At 40.6% G+C, this 22,574-nt stretch overlaps 1 protein-coding gene across 2 annotated transcripts; it reads left to right on the plus strand.

Annotated features, from left to right (window-relative positions):
• Window positions 1–10,699: 10,699 nt before the first annotated feature.
• On the plus strand, window positions 10,700–22,372 carry LOC307034305 (ectoine dioxygenase-like). Of its 2 annotated transcripts, none has more exons than XM_079673076.1 (7): window positions 10,700–11,192; window positions 18,850–19,055; window positions 19,420–19,654; window positions 19,739–19,830; window positions 21,651–21,790; window positions 21,868–21,972; window positions 22,066–22,372. In XM_079673076.1, exons 1-7 carry the CDS (start codon window positions 11,050–11,052, stop codon window positions 22,150–22,152), a joined length of 1,008 nt encoding a protein of 335 aa, XP_079529202.1. In that variant the 5' UTR covers window positions 10,700–11,049; the 3' UTR covers window positions 22,153–22,372. The 2 variants fall into 2 exon arrangements, with proteins under 2 accessions (XP_079529202.1, XP_079529201.1); XM_079673075.1 differs by lacking the exons at window positions 18,850–19,055; window positions 19,420–19,654; window positions 19,739–19,830; ... (1 more) ...; window positions 21,868–21,972; window positions 22,066–22,372 and adding exons at window positions 14,004–14,154; window positions 14,546–14,689; window positions 14,786–14,914; ... (1 more) ...; window positions 15,465–15,590; window positions 16,014–16,699 and having other exon boundaries at window positions 10,881–11,192.
• Window positions 22,373–22,574: the final 202 nt, after the last annotated feature.

The following is a 22,574-nucleotide window of genomic DNA, read 5'->3' on the forward strand; positions in this document are numbered from 1 at the left end:
TAAGGTAATAAAGGATGAAAGAAAGGACACACAGTAAAGGACAAGAGGAGGCAAGGAAAGGACAGATAGAGGGAAAGCAGGAGCAAGGAGATGGAACATAAAATGAATGAGATCGAGATTACACAAGGAGATAATGACAGACCTGGCTGCGTTACTGATTTAAAGGAAGCAGATTACATTTATTTCACAACAATATAATCCAGACGGTGAAGGATTTTAATGAATTGTGTCATGGCCGGGCAGAGAAGAGCCATGTTCAGAGATTTCCCCTAATGAGCTCACCCATGTTGGAAGTGCAAAGTAGGGTGACATTAATTCTTAATGTGAGCATTAAAAGCTTAGTTAATGGAGAATAGGGAGCATTTGTGATTAACTGGCCAAATGAATAGCAAGTGTCGCATTAAAAACTTTGCTGAACTCTTTCTGCCCTCCTTCCCTCAACACAGGGCTTTTCAGATGCAATCAGAAGAGCCTCTGAATGTAGAGTTAGGAATCCCTCTGTTTCAGACTCAAAGGAAAACAATGACATTATACAATTGTTATGTTGTGAAAAGACCAAGAGCAGCAATTAATGTTTCCTCTTATCAATATGTATCACGTTAAAGGGGACCTATCATGCAAAATGCACTTTGCGTCTTTTATACATAAATATGTGTCCCCGGTGCGTCGGGGAACTCACGCAGCGTCAGAAAATAAAACCCTTTCTCTTTTCCTCCATACCCACATCTTTTAAAAACGGGGGTTTAACGAGCGGATACAGATTTGCTGCCGATCTGACGTCAAATCGGCAGCGGACCCACAGAAAATTGCTATCAGAAACAATGCCTGACGTGTTTTGGACGTAATCTCGTCTTTGTTTAAATTAGCAAGCCTCGCTAACACTCAGAGCTAACCTGTACTGAAGAGCACATGTGTTTAAAAAGCAGGAAATAAAAAAAGGAACTCACCTTGTGATAAATCCGCAAGAGAAAAAGCATTTGAGTTCCATAATGTTTCAGAAATAATCTTTGATGTGGTTTAGAACAGGATGGCGTTTTATCACAGCAGAATTTAACTTTATCTCCGGTAGAATTCTGATCAGGCATTAGCTCCGCCTCCTCTTTTCTTTTTTTTCAAGCTAAGGACCCAAAATCCGCATTTCTCTAACAGGGCTGGAATAGAGGGATATGAGCAGTATGAGGCATGGCTACAATGGGTGATCTGTTTGGTATTTTAAGCAAAAAACTTCACAGACATGTGTTGTATAGGTACTGTATGGCCCTACAATAGATGTTTCCAATATAGCATAATGGGTCCACTTTAAGTTATTTTCTAACAAACTGGGCCCTGTGGTTTTATGAAAATGTTGATTTAACTCCACTTTATTGGTTAGGAACTATTTTAAGTTGAACATTTATACAGAGCATTAGGATGGATGCTAACGGTGGAGCTCTGTGGCACATAGGAATACAATATATCTGTCAGGCCTAGGCGAAAATAATATTTGTTTATACATTTGTTGCTGGTTTTGTTCTTTCTAAAGGGATCTTTCAACATTAAGACAAATATTAAATATTACCAAATTGATAATTTACAATAATACGGATTTAGTACTGCACTTCCTTCTCAAATAACCCCTCCAGATTGTTCATTTTTTTAACATATAGTTTTAGTCCCCAAATGGGGACATCAGTGGGATCAATGAAGGCACTTTATCAAATTTCCTGCAGGAGCCACAAATAATAATAATAATAATAATGCATTACATTTTTTATTAGGGCGCTCAAAAAAAAATCCCTTTTTTACATATGCCCGAGTCCTCCCTAAGACCTGTAGAAGTGTGTGATGTGTGAAAACAATGGAGTTCCCCTCCGATCAGCCCATTGCAGCATGCCTGCCTGTAGACACGTCAAGCTTTATCTCCAACAACATTATCTTCTGGTCTCTTTATCTCTGACTTTGCTGAAATCTTTTTTTGTTTTTGTAAACCCATAGGTCCGTGTAGACGTTGTTGTTGTAGGGTAACATCTGTTGATGCGTTACACAGACACAGTGCACTATTGCATGTGATCAATATCAATTAAGAAGTGCTGTTTTCCTTACACGAACAACTATCTTCTATTTTGCATTGACAATGCCCACTCTAATAGATTCCCTGTTTGTTTACTGTTGCCGCCCAACGCAGAGTATTTCTCACGAAACGCTGCAAGCAGCTAAGATACTCTGACCTTTCTTCTGAAAATGTGAAAGCATGAATTTGCTTCGTGCTTTTAAACAAAAGCTCTTTTCCATATCTAGGCTCTTCTTTTCATGCTAATATTACCAGCAAGGGAAGGCCAAACGTTCCATCAAACATTTAATTAAAGAGCCTTTTATATTATTAGTTCGTGCATTTGAAATGGCCTTCAGTTGCTGCGGTCTGCGTGCTAGCACATTCATCTTCTTTGAAGGACACAGAAGTTTTATGTCTCATCTCATGCTCTCTCTTTCTCTCTCATTGCTTCTTGCATTGTTATGCGATGCTCGCAAATGAGCCATTCAATATTAAATGTTCAGAATATAATTAATGTGACAGTGTGCCATGTATGGGAAATGACCTCGTTATATAGAATTACTGTTTGTGGAGCAACATGCAATCCACCGCCAGCCTGTATGTGTACGCAGGCTTGCATACTGCATGCTGCCCTATGAGTCACATGCGTTTGTGGTTAACCACCAGGAAAGCTTAATGCATTGTTACATTTTGACAGAAATTCTCCAGAGCCCACTTCCACTCTCACACTCAGCCACAGTCATGCAACTTAGACACACACGGTGACAGTTCTCTTTTTTTTTGGTGGATCTTCGTTGATACATCCAGGTATGCACTCAGTCTCTAAACCTGTAACAGTCGGTCCAATTCAATTGTAGACCCTCAGTCAAATTATTGCAGAAGGAGACCAAACAGGTAAAGTATGGGATTAGTTTTGTTTCATAAAGATAAAGCAACACTTTCTCAGAATCAAGCAAAACTAAGAGTTTAAGAGAAAAAAAAACAGAGTCAAGCAAAATAAATGTAACTTAAAAAATAAAACTATAAGTTGCAAACAAATCATTTGTGTAATCATGTAAACTATAAGTCTTCAGTCTGCAGTTCTCTTTGCTTCTTTCTCAATGATCAGACTTTTGCCCTCGCTGCAGCTTTCTCATTTGCGCTCCCTCATTTTTCGTTTCGATTCTGACACAAACGTCCCAGGTGGGCGGGACTTTCAGGTGTGCGTCCCCATTGGCTACTCAGTTTTTGAGTGACAGCCCACTACACCACAGATCATAGAGAGGCGAAGTCCCTCCCCTTTCGGTGGACCTCAATGGGACCTTATTTCGGAAAAAGTATGTATTGAAGTCAATGGGGAGAGAAAGATTATCTTTCAATCCCGTTTTAATTGTGCCACAAATTACACATATGATGTTTGTCAATTTAAAAGATAATTTTGCAAGTCAAACAAATTTAAATGTGTCGTAAAACTGTGAAGTAACACATTTGTTTGTGTGAAACGCTCAATGAACTACATCTCTGGTCTCGCACACGTCACCAAAACCATGATGGCCGTCACGTTAGCACATTTCTCCTTTTTCTTTAAGAATGAGGCCAAAAGTATTAAAAGTGGTGAAAATCACTAAAAGTCTTTGCATGTTGAGAACTGCACATACGGAAAAGGGGAGTTAGTCGGTACCGTAACAGCCATAGACTGTATATATAAATGGACGTAGTGTCCGTGACGTCACCCATAGGATTCTGCAGAGTTGCCGAGAAGCCCTTAGTAGGCGGAGTCGGCCACTAACGGCTCGACAGTGACGTCAGAGTTCAACTCCAGCCTTCTCCAGCCTGCTCCAAATAAGGGCAAAGAGGCGGAGCCGAGGCGGGACCTGCTGCCTCCGAACTGGAAGTAAACAGAGCTAGCTCCGGCTAAGAAGCTAAGCTAACATGAAATACATGCATACCAAGTTACTGCTAACAGTGTAGTTCCCCTATATAAACGTTACATTCACAATCAAATGAGACAATCTGCAAGAGAATTCGCTATATTTTGTTATTCTTAATGCTTGTCATTCACACGTTAAGAAAAGAAGTACCGATACATAGCAGAACAATTGTGGCGATGTTCAGCTTAATAATCCTTGTTCAACATAATTTATTTAACTAATACTACAGCAGGCGAACCAAGTCTGCGTTTCGCTGCATTCCTTTATCTCCAGTTATAACGACGGCTGGAGCTAGCCCCCTGCGGCTCCGTTAGCTCCGGCGGCCACCACTGGGATAATTGGGTCCCCTATTAACATTTGCTCCCATTTAGCATTATGGGCGTCATAGCCATAGACTATAAAAGTCTTACCCAAGGCTGAATCATAAACTAAAATTTATATGTACAGTATGTATAAAGGGTTACGTCCTTAGCTGGCTAATAAGTAACAAGCTAAGCTACCAAGCACACAAACACCTGCGAACGGGATTAACATGTATAATATTATCATTTTAGACTTCTTGGAAGTTCTCTTAGTACATTCAAGCGCACAGCACGACATTTTAATTGTCTGGTATTTGTAACAATATTCCCTAAAAGGCACAATCACCACGAACACGGCTAAAGCTAAAGGGTCAAGTACAGTATTATGACTAACTAACTTTGTAGCCTCTATGGTAATAGCCTAGCAGAGTGGACAAGTTGCTGTTAGCTGACAGTGAGGGATGTACAAGTCCATCAAAGTGACCACGCCCTAATCTATGCAAAAACTTTAAGACCTAATATAAATAAAAGGGTCGTGTTGAACTGTATGAACTGCAGTGTGTTGCACTTCCGTATTGGCGTCCCGGCTGTTCCCCAGAGTTTGCCGCTTGGCAAGAGCCAGCATGCGGGACCGGCTTTACAAGGTTTCGGTGAGTAACACGAGCGTAATGTGTAACGTAATGACATCACTTACGCAACTTTGGGATTTGTAGTCTTTTTAGTTGCGTATTTTTCATAGTCTTATATTTCAACAGTTTTACGACAAACTGTGACTTTTTTTTACATGGAAATTATTATTTAAGATTGACAAACATCATATGTGTAAGGGAAACTTCTGTAGCAATGGAGAATCAGGACTCAGAGAGACACAAGGAGAGTTGGAGCTTTGATGTCAAACACTGATGGTTTATTACAAGTATCGGCTCGGGAGGATTCACATCACAAGTCACAGCAGCCAGAGGTTCTGACTGCCCGGGAGAGTTGCCACGTCAATTCTGAAGCACCTCTCTTTTGCTAGACCTTTTAACAGGTTCACAGAGAGTAATCAACATAGTGGGGGAGATAAACTAAACATCTGGGAACACTAGAGATAGCCTAAACATCTGGGGACACTGAATCACTTGCCTGACCCTTATGGCCTCGAAGATTACACCTTGGAGTCCACAAACACCGAGAAGGAAGTGTTCCAGCGTTCTCACAACCATAAACCATTTGTGACCTAGAGTTGCCCGGTCATAAACTGGGAATATCAACATGGAGCAGCACATTCCTTAAGGGAGATAACAGAGTCAGGGTTGGTCATAAACGTCAAAGAGCAAAAAGGTTAGATATCTTAGTTGTAAAGGAGTTAGAATTATTCCCGAACAATATGTGTAATTCGTGGCACAATTAAAACGGCATCGAAAGATAATATTTCTCTCCTCATTGACTTCAATACATCATTTTTCCAAAATAAGGTCCCATGGGGCAGAAGTAGAAGGGCGGGACTTCGCCTCTCTATACGGTGCAACTCATGCAGCAAACTCCAGAGTCCACTCGGCCACGTTAGTGTTGGTGTCTCCTGGGGAGTTTTCATGAACATATCGGACTTCTCTTATGGATTGATGTGCATTATACTTGTGTTGTGTAGTTTATACTTTATTCCAACTTTAAATATTTTAATACCTGAACACACTGCTGCTGTAAAATAATTTCGCAAATTGGGATTGATAAAGTGTCTGTCTGTCTATTTATTTTATAGATTAAAAAAACACATCTATGTATTTTCACGCTAAAGGTGATACATAATGACAATATAAATACTGTTCTTTTTTCAAAGACATATGCTAAACAAAGCATATATTGCTATGTTTAGGACAAATAATTAAAGACTGCTTTAATTGAAAAAATTCTACAATTTAAAAGTGGCAGATTTGCTTTATCAAACAGACCAGACCTACAGTAGGTTGCATACCAACACAATTAGGAACATGCTCACATCTTACTATGTTGGTCTGAAGAGCTGAAGCATTCATACACAATGGATAAAAACGGTGTTGTCTCATTCTATATCCTGTGAAAAAATAATATACATTTAGCATTACAAATTCAACATACTATTCCTAGCCTGAGGAAGATATGAATAATCAACAGATTTGAATGGAATCTCTAACATTTTCATGTAGAATAAGGACAAAAGAGTGATTATACAAATTACATTTATTGAAATTTGAACCAGAAGATGAAGTCTCAAAGAATGTTTTAAATAAAAGGACATAAAACAAAAAGGTGGATAATAATAAAATATATTAAATGTAGGGACATTTGGTCAAATGAAATGACACTGAGCATGTGATAACAGCAACGCCCAGCGTGGATGAAGCTGGTGCAGGGTTGCGGTCGGATAGTTTAAAAATCAGCTCCTAAATTCTAACCCTATCTCCTATTCCTTGACCTCTGAGTGAAACGTCACGGGAAGCACGTTAAGAAGCCCCTTTTCTCTAATTCCACAACGTTGGGTTGAAATAACATTAAGAGAGTGGATGAATAGGCTGTTCATGGTTATCGTGTGTTGCTAACTATCCTAGCCTAATCTGTTATCTGTGAACGTTCCCTAAATCTACTCATTCAGGGATAGTCCACTAACATCCTTTAATACACATGTTAATTTGACTCAGATGTGCTGATAATATCCGCAATATCAATCTTTAAACGTCTTCTTACCTTTAAAAGTCCAGCACGAACGGTCTATTATGCTGCAACTCTACTGCGCTGCTAGCCGCAGATAGCCCGGAAAGTCAGCGGCAAGCTAACTTCCGGGGAACTATTGAGAGCTCCACGATCCGCCATTGCTGTAAAAAAACTGGTCCATTGGAGTGAACGGAGATGTCGTAACTCTTCTATCTATATGGCGCTGGACTATTCGTCTTCAGCCCAGGTCTTTCTTCATGCCCCCCCTCCGTGCTGTCCCCTCAGAGGAAGTGGGAAAACGGGAGAAGACCTCTGGAGACCACGCTATCTCAATGATCCACACCAGTGGCGTCGCCTGGCCTGGGAATTGTTATGTTCATGACGACTTATGTTCATGGCGACTTATATATTTACTTTGATTCATTGACAGTGCGGTATAATGAGACAATAACAGGCTACAGATGCGGTCACACACACACAAATATATTTATATAAATATATACAATTTAAAGTATGAGAGCACTCTCATAATAACGTAACACAATCAGAGACTGGATAGGCCTATATCCCCCCCCCCCCCCCCTCTTTCTCTGGTCGCTGAAATGGGGAATTGAAATTACGGGCCAAAAGTTGTATTTACAAGTATTAAAAGTAAGCAGAGGACACCAAACCTACTGAGACCCGTCTGTCCGCCACACCTACACACTGTAGCCTACCACACACACCTACAGCTACTAAAGCATAATCAGGCTACAGCCGTTGTGTATTTTAATATGTGAAGCACTAAATGGTCTTAGAAAAACATCGACTCTTTGTTAGTAGTTATCTACTAAGCTGAAGCAAATAAAGAGAGTAGGCCTGTTATACTGAGTGATATATATTATACACACTGCTCTGCTTTCTGCACGGATCTCACAGCTGTTCTCTCTGGAAACATCGCGACGCGATGAAAGCAGTTTCTAAAATAATATCCAGGGAATGCATGCAGAGCTGTCATTGGCTGAGATAAGTCCGGCCGTGCGGCACGCCTCCACCGTACCCGGAAATGCATCCGCGAAGGAGCCGTGGAGGAACCATCAGTGTATCCTCGGTTATAGCTCCTCCAGAGAGCCTCCTCGACGCTCGATCCTCGGTGTGCATTTAGAGAAATTAGATGTCCTTCAAAATGGCGCGCTGAAATTCATTTCCGGGTCACTACCGGAGGACCGAGGAGTCGAGGAGTCGAGGAGGGGAAATTTGAGTATTGAGAAGCCTCCCTTGTGTCATTCAAGCTCGGCTCTGTGTGTGTGTGTGTGTGTGTGTGTGTGTGTGTGTGTGTGTGTGTGTGTGTGTGTGTGTGTGTGTGTGTGTGTGTGTGTGTGTGTGTGTGTGTGGCTATAGCGCATTTAGTGAGAGAGAGAGAGACAGACAGACAGACAGACAGAACAAGCTGGAGGAGAGTCCTCTCCTCTCAGACTGAGAGACTCAGGTGAATTAGCTAAAGGACTCTGAAGAAAACTGTACACAAAATGATATGTTAAAACAAAGAATAAAGACTTATAGTTTACATGATTACACAAATGATTTGTTTGCAACTTATAGTTTTATTTTTGAAATTCAATTTATTTTGCTTGACTGAGCTTTTTTTTCTCTTACACTCTTAGTTTTGCTTGATCCTGAGAAAGTGTTTCTTTATCTTTATGAAACAAAACTAATCCCATGGTAAAGCCCGTTATTGTTAGCATGTCTCTGCAGAGTGCTAAAGAGCCCAATCCAGTTCAAAACCCAAGAGTGTGTCCTTTTAGTTACTGATGAAGAATTCAGGAGGAACCCAGGAGAACTATCCACCTCTCAGTCATCCTCACTCCGTGGGACACTCACTATTCCTCTCCACGATCTCCTGTTAGACTAAAAATCAATCCTTCAGTGGAGCCCATTTGTCCTTCGCTTTGACAGAGGCTTGGGTCAATAAAGGCACTGCATCTGGGCCTCCCAGAAAAGCCTCTGCTTGGCATAGCAATACTCTGACTGCTGTTCATGATAGATGGCATAGGCATGTGAATGGAGTCACTGGAGCAAGGCTGAGCTACTGGGCAGCACTGACATGTGTCGTCGCCTCTCCCGCGTGGTGGTGCATCAGATGGTAAAATGAAAACAACTCTGCCCTCTGGACATCACAGTAGATAGGCTGTTACTATACTCTTTTTGTCTGCCAAGCAAATTCACATTCACATCAGGCCCAGTTTTACTTTTACACTGTTTGTGCTAAAAAGGAAAACTAAGATGGTGAACATACATAACAAATGCTAAATGAGGTTCATGTGGTTTACATTGTTACTCAGACCATGTTAGCAGGATGACTTAATATACAGTAGCTTAAACAACTGCTGTGTATAAGTACCTCTTTAAAGGACCGCTAGCAATACTTCCAGAAGCATAATTATACATTTATATTATAACCTACAACGTATCTTGATAAAGTGTTTTTTCATAAAGTCACTAGCCTATTTTTTTTACATATATAGCCCAGGATATTGTTTGGTTACCTGTGAAAAAGGCACACTATAGTGATGCTGATACAGGTTCAGGAGTAAGTTCCCTCAACATGAACAATGAGAGATCTTCATTCATTAATGAGCAGGATATTAACATCTGTGACGAAGGTAACTTCGTCACTAGATGGAGGAGTCCAGGAAACACTGTGCGGAGTGGAGACCCATGGAGGAAAGCAAAATGGCCAAGGCCAGAGAGAGATGCAACCAATGCGCATCGCGCGGTGGTCCAGTGCCTTGCAGCCGTACAACTTTGCAGTTAAGTACCGGCCAGGGAAGTCAAACCGGTTGGCTGACTGGTTGTCCTGAAGCCAAGACTGTTAAGATACTGTGCTTCCGGAGGAGAGGGGGAAGGAAATGTGACGAAGGTAACTTTGTCACTGTGCATACATTTGTATACAATTTTATACTATTGATTGATGTAGTGTTTATTGTATGTTATGTTGAAATGTGTTCCCCTTTCCCCATGTCAGTTGCCGTTGATTGTGTGCACCTGGTGCCCTGTGTTGTCTCCTCCCCCCACCTGTGTCTAATTGCTCCCCCCTCACCTGTGTCCTGTTGGGTTGATTGGGTTGTGCATTTAGGCTCTGGGATTTTTCTGTTTGAAAGAGTGTGTGTGAGATCATTGTGGCTGGTTACTGTGCTCACAGCAACAGCAGGATTGAGGCTGTGTGTCATGTCTTCATGATGTAATAAATGCCCACACTGGGTTGTATTTTGGACGTTCTGCCTCTGCCTCCTTGCTTGGTCGGGCCGCTCAATTGTCAGCTTCACAACATCCAAGCCACTGATCTGGAGCTCTTCTTTATGCTACGCAGTCACTATATCTATTCCACTGCTGGCCTTGAATATCTTTGTCACAGTCGTCTGAGTAGAATGTATCGCAAATGAGGTTGGCAAACTAATTTAGTTAGTGTTAATAAAAGACAGCTTAACTTGACTAAGAGGAACATAATTACAAATTGTCCCTTGTCTTGATTGTCCCTTGGATGAACATGTGGTTTCCTAATTAACCTGCCGCAGCCCACTTCCCTCAATCCCAGTAATGAGCAGACTGGTGAATGCAATCAGCCTGACCCTATCATTATTTGTCATGAATAAATGTATGCTTCCGTTATTATCAATTACACGTTCTGCAATTATGCATATCTATTCAGCTCCCCTGCTATTACCTCATGCTCATTTAAAAACCTAAGACAACAGCTCGGCTAACAGGCAACAGTCTCCCAGGAACAAGCGTAAACACACAACACTTCCTACACTGAGTGGAGTTTCCTCTCCAAATCATGTCAAAACAAAAGAACTGTGTAATCATTTTTTTAATAATGTACGATCACACTGTGTGGTGCACTAAAGAAAAAAATGTTAGACACAGTGGGAGTGGCCCACGTTAACCTGCATCTGAAACAGTTGTTAGTGTCACTTCCTATTCTCTTAACTTTGCATCATGTGGCTCACTGTCTCGGCTACTTCCCCTTTCGCTATGTATCAACACTGAAGGCACTATTTACTTTCCACGACATACTCAGCAGACACACTTTAGCGTTCGAAGCGAGTGTTTGAATTTTCTCCGAGACTTTATGAAGATTTGAAAACATTTGACCATGGATGGAGATGTGCTGTCGTTGTCTTCTTTCTCGTCATTATCTTCCTCAGCAGCGTCTGGGACACAGAAAGAAACTTCACCAAAGAGCTACAGCAGCCTCCCTCAGAGCCAACAGGATCACAAATCAACTGAAGAATTATGGTATGTATGTTGAACGTTTCTACATACAGGGACCGACACAGAAACAGGAACATATATTCGTAATATTTATTGAAAATAAATATATATAACTCGAAAACTATAGCCTAAAGTCTTACCATAGTGTTTGATAATCAGTCTCTGCCTGTAAACACATGTTAAATATACAAACAAACAGGCTTTCCTTAATTTATAGTCTGATACTAATAAAGGCAATTTTAATAAATCGTATCGAGATGATCTGACCCTTTTCTTTAACTCAAATCTAGAGGCTGTTTGAAAACTACAGTATGGATCAATTATACTTCTCATCACATTTTCAGCGAAGCTCTGAGAGTTAAATGACGTTCAGTAAAGAGTGATTGGAGTTTCCCATGAGGTCATAAATAAGGCTTCAGTTCATTATTTCACAACACTGGTACTCCATCATGTCGTAAAAAAAAGCTAATAAAATGATAAGAATTATATATTATAATGCCTTAAACCTGAAATAGCTTTTGTATATTACGATCACTTTTCAATGTTTTATATTCAAGCTACTGATACTCAGTGTTCTTAATGTGGGAACACTTGGTAAATGCCGTGACCACACTACCTACACACAAACGAAAAGTCTGCCTTAAAATAACCATGTTGAAATAGTGAAACTTCACACTTCTCCTCTGCAAAGGGATCCGACTGTGGCCATCGACGGTTGACACAGAGATGTTCTGTATTTAAAATGATATTTGTCTGGGTTGCCACTAGCCAGAAGGAAATATATTATATCTATCTCTTTATCATATGCCATGACAGTGAATTACCATATTGCTGTTGGAAGCAGTGGCATCTTGGTGTCCTTCCAAGACGGCATACGATTGAAAACTTTGTGAAACTGGGTCAGACAGCGTGTAAGGGCTGTCAGAGAGGCTGAAACAGAAAGGCTCTGCATCAGAGAGACAGGGAGCATGATGCGGTCCCAATGGGATGGCTGAGTAGTGAGTACACAGTGCTGAGTTACCATGACGGGGTATTGGGCATGACTGTGTTTGCAGTTTGTGCTCATAGCGGCCCTATGTCATTTGTTTCATTTCTGCTTTTATGCCTTCATCATCTTTCCAATCTGCAGAATTGTTGGCTCTTTCACTCATTAGCGACCAGTAACCCCCTCCAGTCTCCTGCTTCGTTGAACATGATCCCAGATGATACAGAGTGCCGATTGTACAAATGTTGGACTCTCGATAAACTTTACTTTTATCTAATGATCCGACTATACAGGTTTTAGACAAACAACATTTTTTATTTTTAAGAAAATTATTTTTTAAATCTGAAAAGGTCACCTTTTTAGAAAATAAGAAAAATCCCCCTTGTTCTTGATAACAGCTCATTGTTAACGTTATCCAGGTTTTTTATTTACGTTTTCTTAAAGAAAAATAGTTCCACATTTTGGGAAATACTCATATTCCCCTTGCCAAGAGTTATAGTAGAAGATTGGTAACACTATTGAGTGTACATAATTATAAAAATATGAAGCTAAAGCTACCAGCTGGTTAGCTTAGCATAAAGACTGGAATCTGGGGGAAACAGCCTAGCTCTGTCCAAAGGTCAAAGGTAACAATATATAAACACCCGCACTTTTAAAACGATCTAATCACCACTTTTTAGCATGTTTGTGAAATTATGCGAAATTATCCAAACGCAATTTTATGGTTTGTTGCCAGTAGGCAAGGGACAACTCCATAAAAATTGCTGCTTCAGGCTAAGAAATAGTCCCGCACATAATCCCCTCATTTAACTAGAGAGTAAAATCTTTCCTAAAACCATGCCTGTAAACTTGAGAAGCCAAATAATTATTCTTATCTCATATTGTCATCAATGGCATACGTGTATTATACAGTAAAACCTGACAATACAACGTTTTTATACAATCTCAATATCTTGTAAGGACTATATCATTTCTTTACCTTATTATTTTTCATTTGTTTATAAATAGACCTGCATCTTTCCATGTGAACTGCTAACTCTCTAAAAATGTGTAACAATATTTTCACAAAGCGGGACACTGTACATAAGTGGATGAAAGTGCATGTTTGCGAGGGAGTTTTAGCCTTAAGGGGGATGAGAGGTGATCGCAGTTTGTGATTCTTTGTAGTTAGCTCTCTGAGGTCAGAGCAGTTGTACAGTACGACAGTGTGAAGAAGCCCCGGGGGCAACATGCAGAGTTGTGTGTTATTCCATGAGCAGATTTCCCCCCGGGCTTCAGATCTCAACCTCCTCCCTGTCAGCTATTACTTTCAGACAAGACCTCACATTACAGCTGGTGGAAAGAAAGCTAGTTAATGTTTGCAAACAGTCACCCATTTTGCTTCCACAGTCTTTACTTATGCAAACGCTACTGATTGTGAACGAAGATTATGATTGGCTAGGACCCTGTATGCAGTGAAATGTACCACTGTGTGTGTGTGTGTGTGTGTGTGTGTGTGTGTGTGTGTGTGTGTGTGTGTGTGTGTGTGTGTGTGTGTGTGTGTGTGTGTGTGTGTGTGTGTGTGTGTGTGTGTGTGTGTGTGTGTGTGTGTGTGTGTGTGTGTGTGTGTGTGTGTGTGTGTGTGTGTGTGTCTGAGTCTCTTCAGTTGCTAATGTGACTGCATGCATGTGTGTACGTGGGTGTGCATAATAGCTCCGATTCGATTTTCTGTAAGTGCACTTTGTGCGAGTGGGTGTTCAAAAGTACTCTGATGTTCTTTTGTGTGCACACGTGTTTGCTTATTAATGGAAATCCTAATGTTCTTCATCATGACTTTATTTATGGAACATCTCATCTGTATATGTGTGCAGGACGGGGGATGTGGGTCCAGTGGGAGGCCGGCTGCTGTCCACTGAGGAGCAGGTCACTCTGATCACTGAGAGCATGATCGTCACCTCCACTGACCAGGAGAAACTGCAGCTGCTCAACAAGAACACTGAGCTCCGCAGAGTCAACAAAGAGGTACAACTTCACCTGAAACCAGTGCTGCGTCTCTGCATGTCCACATTTTGTACTGCTGATGTTGGCAAATACATTTAGTTCTCTCTGAAAACCAGAGGAGGACTGTGGGCGTTGTGTGAAAACTGCTGCTAGGCTGTGAAGTATCACCATTAAAACCATACAACCTTTGCTTATGAATTTAATTAAAGGCTGTTTGATAAAAAGTAACAAGGGACATGTATTTTCTAAAAGTATAGCGTCCCACCTCACTAACCTAAATTCATTTCCTGTGGCCCGAGTTGGTGCGAGGACAGACTGAGAAACACTGCAGTAGTGTTGTAATGAACCGTGCTCTCCATGGCTGCAGTGGAGGCCATAACACCAGTGATTATGTGATGGTGCTGTGTTACAGCTGATGAAGCTCAATGAGGACTGGGACCAGGTGTACCGCAGTGCCACGCTGGGTCTACAGAGCAGACTGGAGGCGTTGGAGCTTGAGAACACTGCCATCAAACAGCTCAACGGCAGAATGCTGCTCAAAGTCGACCACCAGCAGGTAAATACACATCAACACTCCCAATGTAGATGCAGGTGTAGGATGTATACATGGTAGATAGATGTGTGAGCTGTAAAGCTGTGCTTGGGATTGCAGAGTGCAAAGGAGTACTATGAGCAGGCATTGATGCAGGAGCTGAGAAAGAACCAGGAGCTGCATGAATACATCAGATTGTTGGAAAACAGAATGCACCAGCCGGACAGAGACAGACCTCCTGCCCCACAGGTATTACACCCGTCAGTGGGATATTCTCTGCTCCATGGCTTAAGTATAAGTTAATTAATTTGTCTTATGTGTCTATTTAAGAGCAGCTTCAGTGCTGTGACACACGGTCCCGTGTCGGGCCCCATCACTGATCCTCCTGGATGTCCCGAACTGTCGCCCAGTCACGTCTCTGGGTACAGCCCCTCATCCACCCTTTCACACCCTTCTTCCAGCCCAGAGGCAGGGTGGCAAGGAAAAAGCCAGAAAAGTGCTACCCCACTGGGAGAAGTGAAGGCTCTAAAAGAGCAGCTGGAGGCACTGCAATGTCAGGTGGGATGTTCTCTTCAGCACAGCTTCAATATGTGTTCCCTTTTTTGATGTGATGAGAAGAACCTGATGTCAACCCACTGTTGCCGGGGAAAGATTTGCTTAATGTTTGAACCTGAATTAGACAGTGAACTGCTCCACCAAGTGGTGGCTGTGTGCTGTTTCTCACAGAGTATTATGAAACGTCTGCACATCACAAGCTTTGATATTGGCTCACTGCCCTATTGATGTCCTGTGTCAACAGACCCAGATTTATGAAGAAGAATATCAGACAGAGCATAATGACCACAAACGCACGCTGCAAGAGAACCGCAGGCTGAGGAGGAAGAGGGAGGAGACGCGCCAACAGGTGGCACTGCTGCAGGAGCAGGTAGTGTTGTGATTGTCTGCTTATATACACACATATTACGCACACTCACACATGTGGATCCACACTTAAATTATTAAAGAACAAACAATTATCTGTTGCATAATCTTGGTCCAAAACAAACAACATTATTTGGAGTTTTTTCGCATCAAATGTTGGATTGGGAAAAACTGTAAGGTAAAAGGTATGGTTACATATGAAGTTTAGGTTAGTCGTGCAACAACAGTTTTAACATACTCTAATAACCATACGATATATAACACAGCTTGTATTTTCACAGCTCCACATCTCCCCTAATGGTGTAAGATAACCTGTTATATATTCTGATGAATCCACTTTTAGCTGATGCTCTAAAAGATGGGTTTCTCACTGTCACCTCAGAATGTTTTCCTGACTTCACTGTCTGTGGTTCTGACATTGATCCAGCTCAAGGTCTATGAGGATGACTTCCGACGGGAGCGGTCTGACAAACAGATGCTGCAGCGGCTGTTGCTGAAGAAAACGCCTCCGAACAAGGACCCCGTGCTCGTCCACCGCTGCAATAATGAGCAGCAGCCAGCAGGAGGAGACACAAGGACACAGAGTGGAGAAAAGAGAAAACAGCACCACCCACTCTGCCCCAAACACCCCAACAGGGACTAGGAGTCAGGGGGGGGGGGGGGCATCATCATAAAACAGTCAAATTAAGTTATAAATTAATGACCCTGCTAAATGTTAGCACTCAATCTTCACTTATCCTTCACCTTCCTCACTGACATTACTTCAATCTGATTAATGAAGGCATAGTCGAATATGAGCATATCCTTGGTTAGATACATTTCTGTTCTTTAGGGTTTGTTCTGCTACCCCTCATAATAAAGAAGGTTATAGTTAAATTGAAGTTTATTTTCTAGAGGGACTTCCTGTATATTACGGACCATATCAGAACAAGTTCTCAGTTTGTTACGTATATTTAATTAAAATATCTAATACAAATATTTGTTGATACATCTCAATATACCCTAGCTGTTTCTCTAAAGGTAATGTTTTTGTTTACTCAGAATTTGACACATTTTAAAGCCATTAAAAAATATAATTTCCCAAAATAATAAAAAAAGATATACTTGATATAAGGGTGCTGGTAGTTTGTTACTTATTTAAAACGTCTCAGCGTAATAACAGTTACCCAGCTTACGTCTAAAGGTTACATTGTCTCTTCTTTATATGCTGCATCACTTTCGAGTCTGTAAAATGGTTTCCCCTGAAGTGTCTATGCTCATAAATGCAGCCACAAAGACACAATAAAAGTCAATGACACTGGAATGTCAGACCAGTAAGCTGCTCAGTGTTGGGACTCCCCCCGAACAGATGCTGAGGATCCCTGCCTCTGGAGTGTGCTGCTGAGTTAATGTTTCTCCTGACTCTGAAGGAAGCTGAGCGCTTTACTGCTGCATGGTCACCGGTCTTCTACTGAACTGAAAATACTGACACATATCGTCACACCGAGGGTTTTTCCTCTGTGTATTATTTACTCAGCAGCCTTGTCATTCTCCTCTGAGAGACTGAAACATTCCTCAACATGTTTTCTGTATCACGGCCCTAAACATGTTAGTTTTGCAGAACAGTTTATAACAAGTAATCTATTAAGAGGTTATTTAGACATTAAAGTAATGAGTGATAAAATGCTCACACACAAACATATACCGTACACACTTCACAAGTCAATGACATCATGCATCAGCTGCTTGGAGACTGAAAAAAACCCACAAGGACAAATTATGACTCACTGTGAGGGATGTGATGATGCCGCTGTTTCTTGACCACACAGACAACAATCTGTGTCCTTAAACATTGATCTCCCACATCGTTTTTAAGAAACAAAATCGACATCGATTTCCTCTTTCTTCCTCCTTCCCTATTTTAAATATCCAAATATGATTGCCTAGTGAACAAATAAGGGACTGTATTAAAACAATAAGAGGGAAAGACAGACAAGTAACAGTCATTTATTTTCTTAACTCTTCAATAGCGTTTAGGCCTGGGGCTCGTTTCACTTAATTTAGAGAGTGGCTGTGTTTTTCTTTATTTTCTTGTGCTTTCCATAATTTGATGTTGAGGTTTTTGCAATTTTTTAGGGATAGGTTATGAAGAAGAAAACAGTTAAAAATGCAGTGGAGGGCCTCCCTTTTTCACCAAATTAAATGCTAAATTCCCCCTTCTCGTCCTTTTTTGTGAACAAAAACAGTTTGATGCCAAATGAGACAAACCTAAGTCTACTGATATGAAGCAATACATATAAATGGTAAATAAAAAAGATGAAATAAGGGAAAAACTGAAATAAAACTATGAATAAAGTTTATCCATAACAATTGTAAGAATAATAATCATCACAAATACAAAAACGATGCTGGCTAAAATGTTGTTCACTAATGTGAAAAGAAAGGATTTCCCCTTCCCACACACTCATTAAATAATACACTGAAAATGCAATGTGCCTTTGTACTGTGAGCAGTAACCATTCCCTAACTTCTGACAAGGAAGAGAAAAGTTGGAAATAAGGGGGCGATGACTGGAAATCTAATGAGTTCCTGATATCAGTCATTAAAGTCTGGAACAACTTCAAAGTAAAATACAGCCCCAAAAAATAGCCTTTGGTTCTAAAGATTACTGAGAAATTATTTCCTGATGAAATGTGTTTTCATCCATTTAAAGGACTTCAAAAGCCCAACATGTAGTTCCTGGTAAGAAAAGGTTTGATTTTACTTCAAAATTAACAAGGGGTGTGTTTAAGGAGTTTCCTTTTAATTAAGTTTTTCTTCCGATGTCAAATCACATGTGATGATATTTTATAAATTTTGCAATGTTGACATGTGAAGAGGAGTTTCCAGATAGGCGTACTGTGCAGTATTTAATGCCACAGTAGAACCTGGCAGTACTCAGAGTCAGAGAGAGGAGACTGAACAGCAGACAGTACAGTACAGTACAGTACAGTACAACACTTAGAGCAAAAGTTTAATTGTTTTGAGAGATAGAGTACCTTTGCAGAGAGGCAAAATAATTTAATTCAGCACTGCCTTTGGACTGTGCAGTCAGCGAGGTAATTTTGGTTACAGAACAAGGTGGTGCTCAGTGTGACCAAATGAAATGTAGTTAAATGTTTTTCCTTCGCTGGGCAGGGTCGTCTTTCTATTTATGTCTGCATTACAGTAGCTTAAATTCAAACTAGATGGAAAACACAATGTTTGACAGAGTACTAACAGTATTTACACTTTTCTATCTTCAGCTACTCCACCACAAACAATCCCTGCCTTATAAATATTGCAAGCAGGAGGCATCAGCAGGAAAACTGTCCACTAGAGATGACTTCATCCAGGAATAAACTGCAGGAGGTCTACAACCAGAAGGGCTTCCTCTCCGCGCTGCCTGTGCTGAATGAGACTCAGCTGAGGGAGGCCAAGCGCGCCTTTTCTGAGCTGGAGGAGGAATTTGGTAAGTAGCACTGGAAGGTGAAGGAGGGAAGGGAAGAAAAAGCATTAAAAGTAATACAGAAATAAGTAAAAATCTAGTAATGAACCAAATGTTGAAATGTAGGCTAGTATTGTAAGTGGGTCTGATTTCTCTGTAGTTTTTTTCTGAATCAGAATCTTGTTTATTGCAAGTAGATTTTCAATAAACATAAATATAAAATTGGAAAAGTAGTGTTAGTAAAGTGAAGTTAGGCTCGGAGAATTCCGAATATACTCAGGGGGACGTTCAAATATTCACAGTAAAGAAATCCCCAAAATGTATGAAATAGGATTATAGGTAGTTTTGCACTTGTTATCAATGATTGAGTATATGTTTGTGTTTCCAGGTGAAGAGTACACTCAGTACAGCCTCCACAATGTTCACCTTCAGTATCCCTGGGTGAGGGACCTGACCCAACACCCTCAAATCATACAAGTGGTCAAAGCCATCCTGGGCCCTGACGTCATCCTGCTGGACTCCCGCTTCATCTGCAAATACCCGACACTCAAACCTGACGCCCAGGAGAATGAAGGAGGAGGAAACGATGAACTTCCATATGTGGCCTGGCATCAGGACATGAGGTGGATATTCACAAACTACAGAAAAAAACACTGAGCGGTTTTGTTCTGCTTCGTTTCTTTTCACAGTTGATGTTTTGTCTTCAGGTATTGGGGTATTGCTGGCGGCCCGGTCCTCTCTGTGTGGCTGGCTTTAGATGACTCACTGCAGGAGAACGGCGCCCTCCAGCTCATCCCAGGTACCTCAGCTGTTAATTACTAACTAAAGTTATTCTGCTCTTTATTAGTGCGACTGCTGTTTACAGCATTCCACTATAGTTCTTAAATTCTTTAATCATCTTCTTCTTATTATTATTAATATTTCACCAAGGCTCTCAATAACTTCAGCATACTTTTAGCTACAGAAGCCATTCAAATATCAAACTGTTAAGCCTTTTCAGCACATGATGGGAAATTTTAAACTTTTTCCAAATATTTTATACCTTTTGAAATATTCAGCTTTTTAAAACTCTTTTTTAACATGGAACTCAATGGGAGGAACCTTCAAATCTTCTTTTACCTACACCTTGCGCCAAATGCTACTCTTCCACATACTTTCAGCTAGAGACTTCATTCCAACTGATCACAAGACCTTCAGCTATATAAAACTTATTTTTCTGATTTTTGATATCTTTTAAGGTTTTTGACTTATCAACGTTTAAGTATTGGTACATTTTCAGGCCGTTTTAGATTTTATAATGGTTGTCTATTGGAGGGACTCTTCAGGGCTAAAGTGTGTGACATCATCACTTAGAGTGTAGAGGGTCTTAAAAATCTTCGGAAAACATATTTTAAAACTGCTCTCAGAGCCAAAATATACACTCTAATAATTTCCAAAGATTTCAGGAGCATAATTAGTCATATCAAACGGACCCACCGTTCTGGTCCAATAGTTATCTGAGTGACAAAAAGTCCACCTAGCTTCCAATAGACTCCCATGTTAAATGTGTCCGGAACTTTCTTCAGAACAGAGAGAAGTAAACTTTAGACAAACTGCTCCCATCTTCACATTTTACTCACAAAACCCCCCAAAAAAACATATATCAGTTCATTGGGGTTCCCTGATGCTCACTTTCTGGTATTCACAATGGGACTAAGTGCTGCAGTTGGTAACCATGGTGTTGCTGGGCAGATTGGGGCCACACACCTGAGTGATATAATCTAATCAGAGCTGACACGGTACACAGACAGACAGACTGGTACACGCACACACAAGCACAGTCAGACAGGGACACACATACACACACACACACACACACACACACACACACACACACACACACACACACACACACACACACACACACACACACACACATACGCATTTTACAGCATTCGCACACACTTTGTAGTTCCTTTAGCTGCTGTGCTGGTTGGACCTTAGCTAGACAAAAGCCACATAAAGTTTTTCTTGACTCCCATTACAAACAATAAATAGGAAGGGATGGCAAAAGTACACATCCTTTACTCAAGTAGAAATACAGGAACTTGTGTTTAAAAATACTCTGGTAAAAGTAGAAGTACTCAGTAAAATTCTTTACTCAAGTAAAAGTAAAGAAGTATGGGCTTCGAAATGTACTTAAGTAAAAAGTACCCATAACTACCAACTGTTTTAAAGAGTAACTGACCTACCTTTATAATAATGGAACAATCATGTAATTTTTAGCTAATGAATGTTTCGATGCTGAACAACGGCAAAATGACAAAGTTCTCATTAGTCCCTCTTCTTTAGAGAAAAAAAGGAAATGATGGATACATGGATCGTGTGAAACTCAATAGGCACATAATGACTCTAAATAATAATGATCACGCCACCAAACACAGATCAAATCTAAAGTAACGAGCCTGTTTTGAAAATGTAAGAAGTAAAAGTACAGGTATTTGTGTTAAAAATGTAAGAAGTAAAAGTAAAAAGTTGTCAGAAAAATAAGTAGTGTAGAGTACAGTAACAAAGTATTTGTACTCCACTACTTCCCACCTCTTTAAATAGGGTGTAACTTTTTCTCTCTGTGCCCTGCAGGTAGCCACTGCGCCGGCATGTTACCCCACCGCCAGGCCACCCGACCTGGAAACATGCTGTCAGTCAACCAGGAGATCCCAGAGGAGCTGCTGCGGACTGATGAGGCTGTGTTCTGCCCTCTGTTAGCTGGCCAGATGTCTGTGAGTGTATTTATTGTGCAGTGCTTTTAATAGGCTTGAATTAAAGAAGGTGAATTAATTAGGATTTGTTTTCACAGATTCATGATGGACTCCTGGTTCATGCCAGTGATGCCAACACATCCCAGAGAAGGCGCTGTGGGCTTGTGATCCGTTATGTTCCCACCTGTGCACATCCCACCCAGGTGAGACCAACATGGTAGATGTATTGCTATATTTCATTATCATTTCAAAGACTTGAACTGTGTGTTGATCTTGTTTTTTTATGTTGCTGATAGGATCCTGATCGTCCCAGGAAATTTGCTGCAACAATGTTGGCCTGTGGATCGGATCGCTTCAATAATTTCTCCGACAAAACCACATGAATCCTTCCTAGATTCATCCTACGTGCTACAGTCACTTTACTGAAATATTTTTTAAACTCAAACCAAGTGTCTCCTTTGTTGATTAATAATATAGTTTAACAGAAGAAGGACAGGTCTTTATGGTAGTTTATTCTACATTTGAGTAGTATTTATTTATGTCTGGATTGTGAATAGTGTCCCTTGATTGCTTAAATGTTCAGAATCTGTGTAATTTGCAATGATATTCATTTACTTGTACTGTTTTTAAATGATTAAAAAGAAACATTAGAAAACACTTTCACTCGTCACTCATTACATCTCAGTTCAACCCAATGATAAATATGAAAGACATCATTAGTAAAGATTCATCAATGGAGTATTGAAATGTTATCCAAAATGGAGGTATTTCTTTTTTCTTTTTTTAATCCAACACTTCCTCTATA

The sequence above is a fragment of the Notothenia rossii genome (assembly GCF_949606895.1).
Source record: "Notothenia rossii genome assembly, chromosome: 3".
NCBI classification, from domain to species: domain Eukaryota; kingdom Metazoa; phylum Chordata; class Actinopteri; order Perciformes; family Nototheniidae; genus Notothenia; species Notothenia rossii.

Bases quoted from the DNA above. Each gene is read 5' to 3' on its own strand.
- LOC307034305 (XM_079673075.1), top strand. From the start codon at position 11,050: ATGGATGGAGATGTGCTGTCGTTGTCTTCTTTCTCGTCATTATCTTCC. The intron at 14,690-14,785 runs GTAAATACACAT...TTGGGATTGCAG, and splicing joins TCAAAGTCGACCACCAGCAG to AGTGCAAAGGAGTACTATGA. The intron at 14,915-14,995 runs GTATTACACCCG...TGTCTATTTAAG, and splicing joins ACAGACCTCCTGCCCCACAG to AGCAGCTTCAGTGCTGTGAC.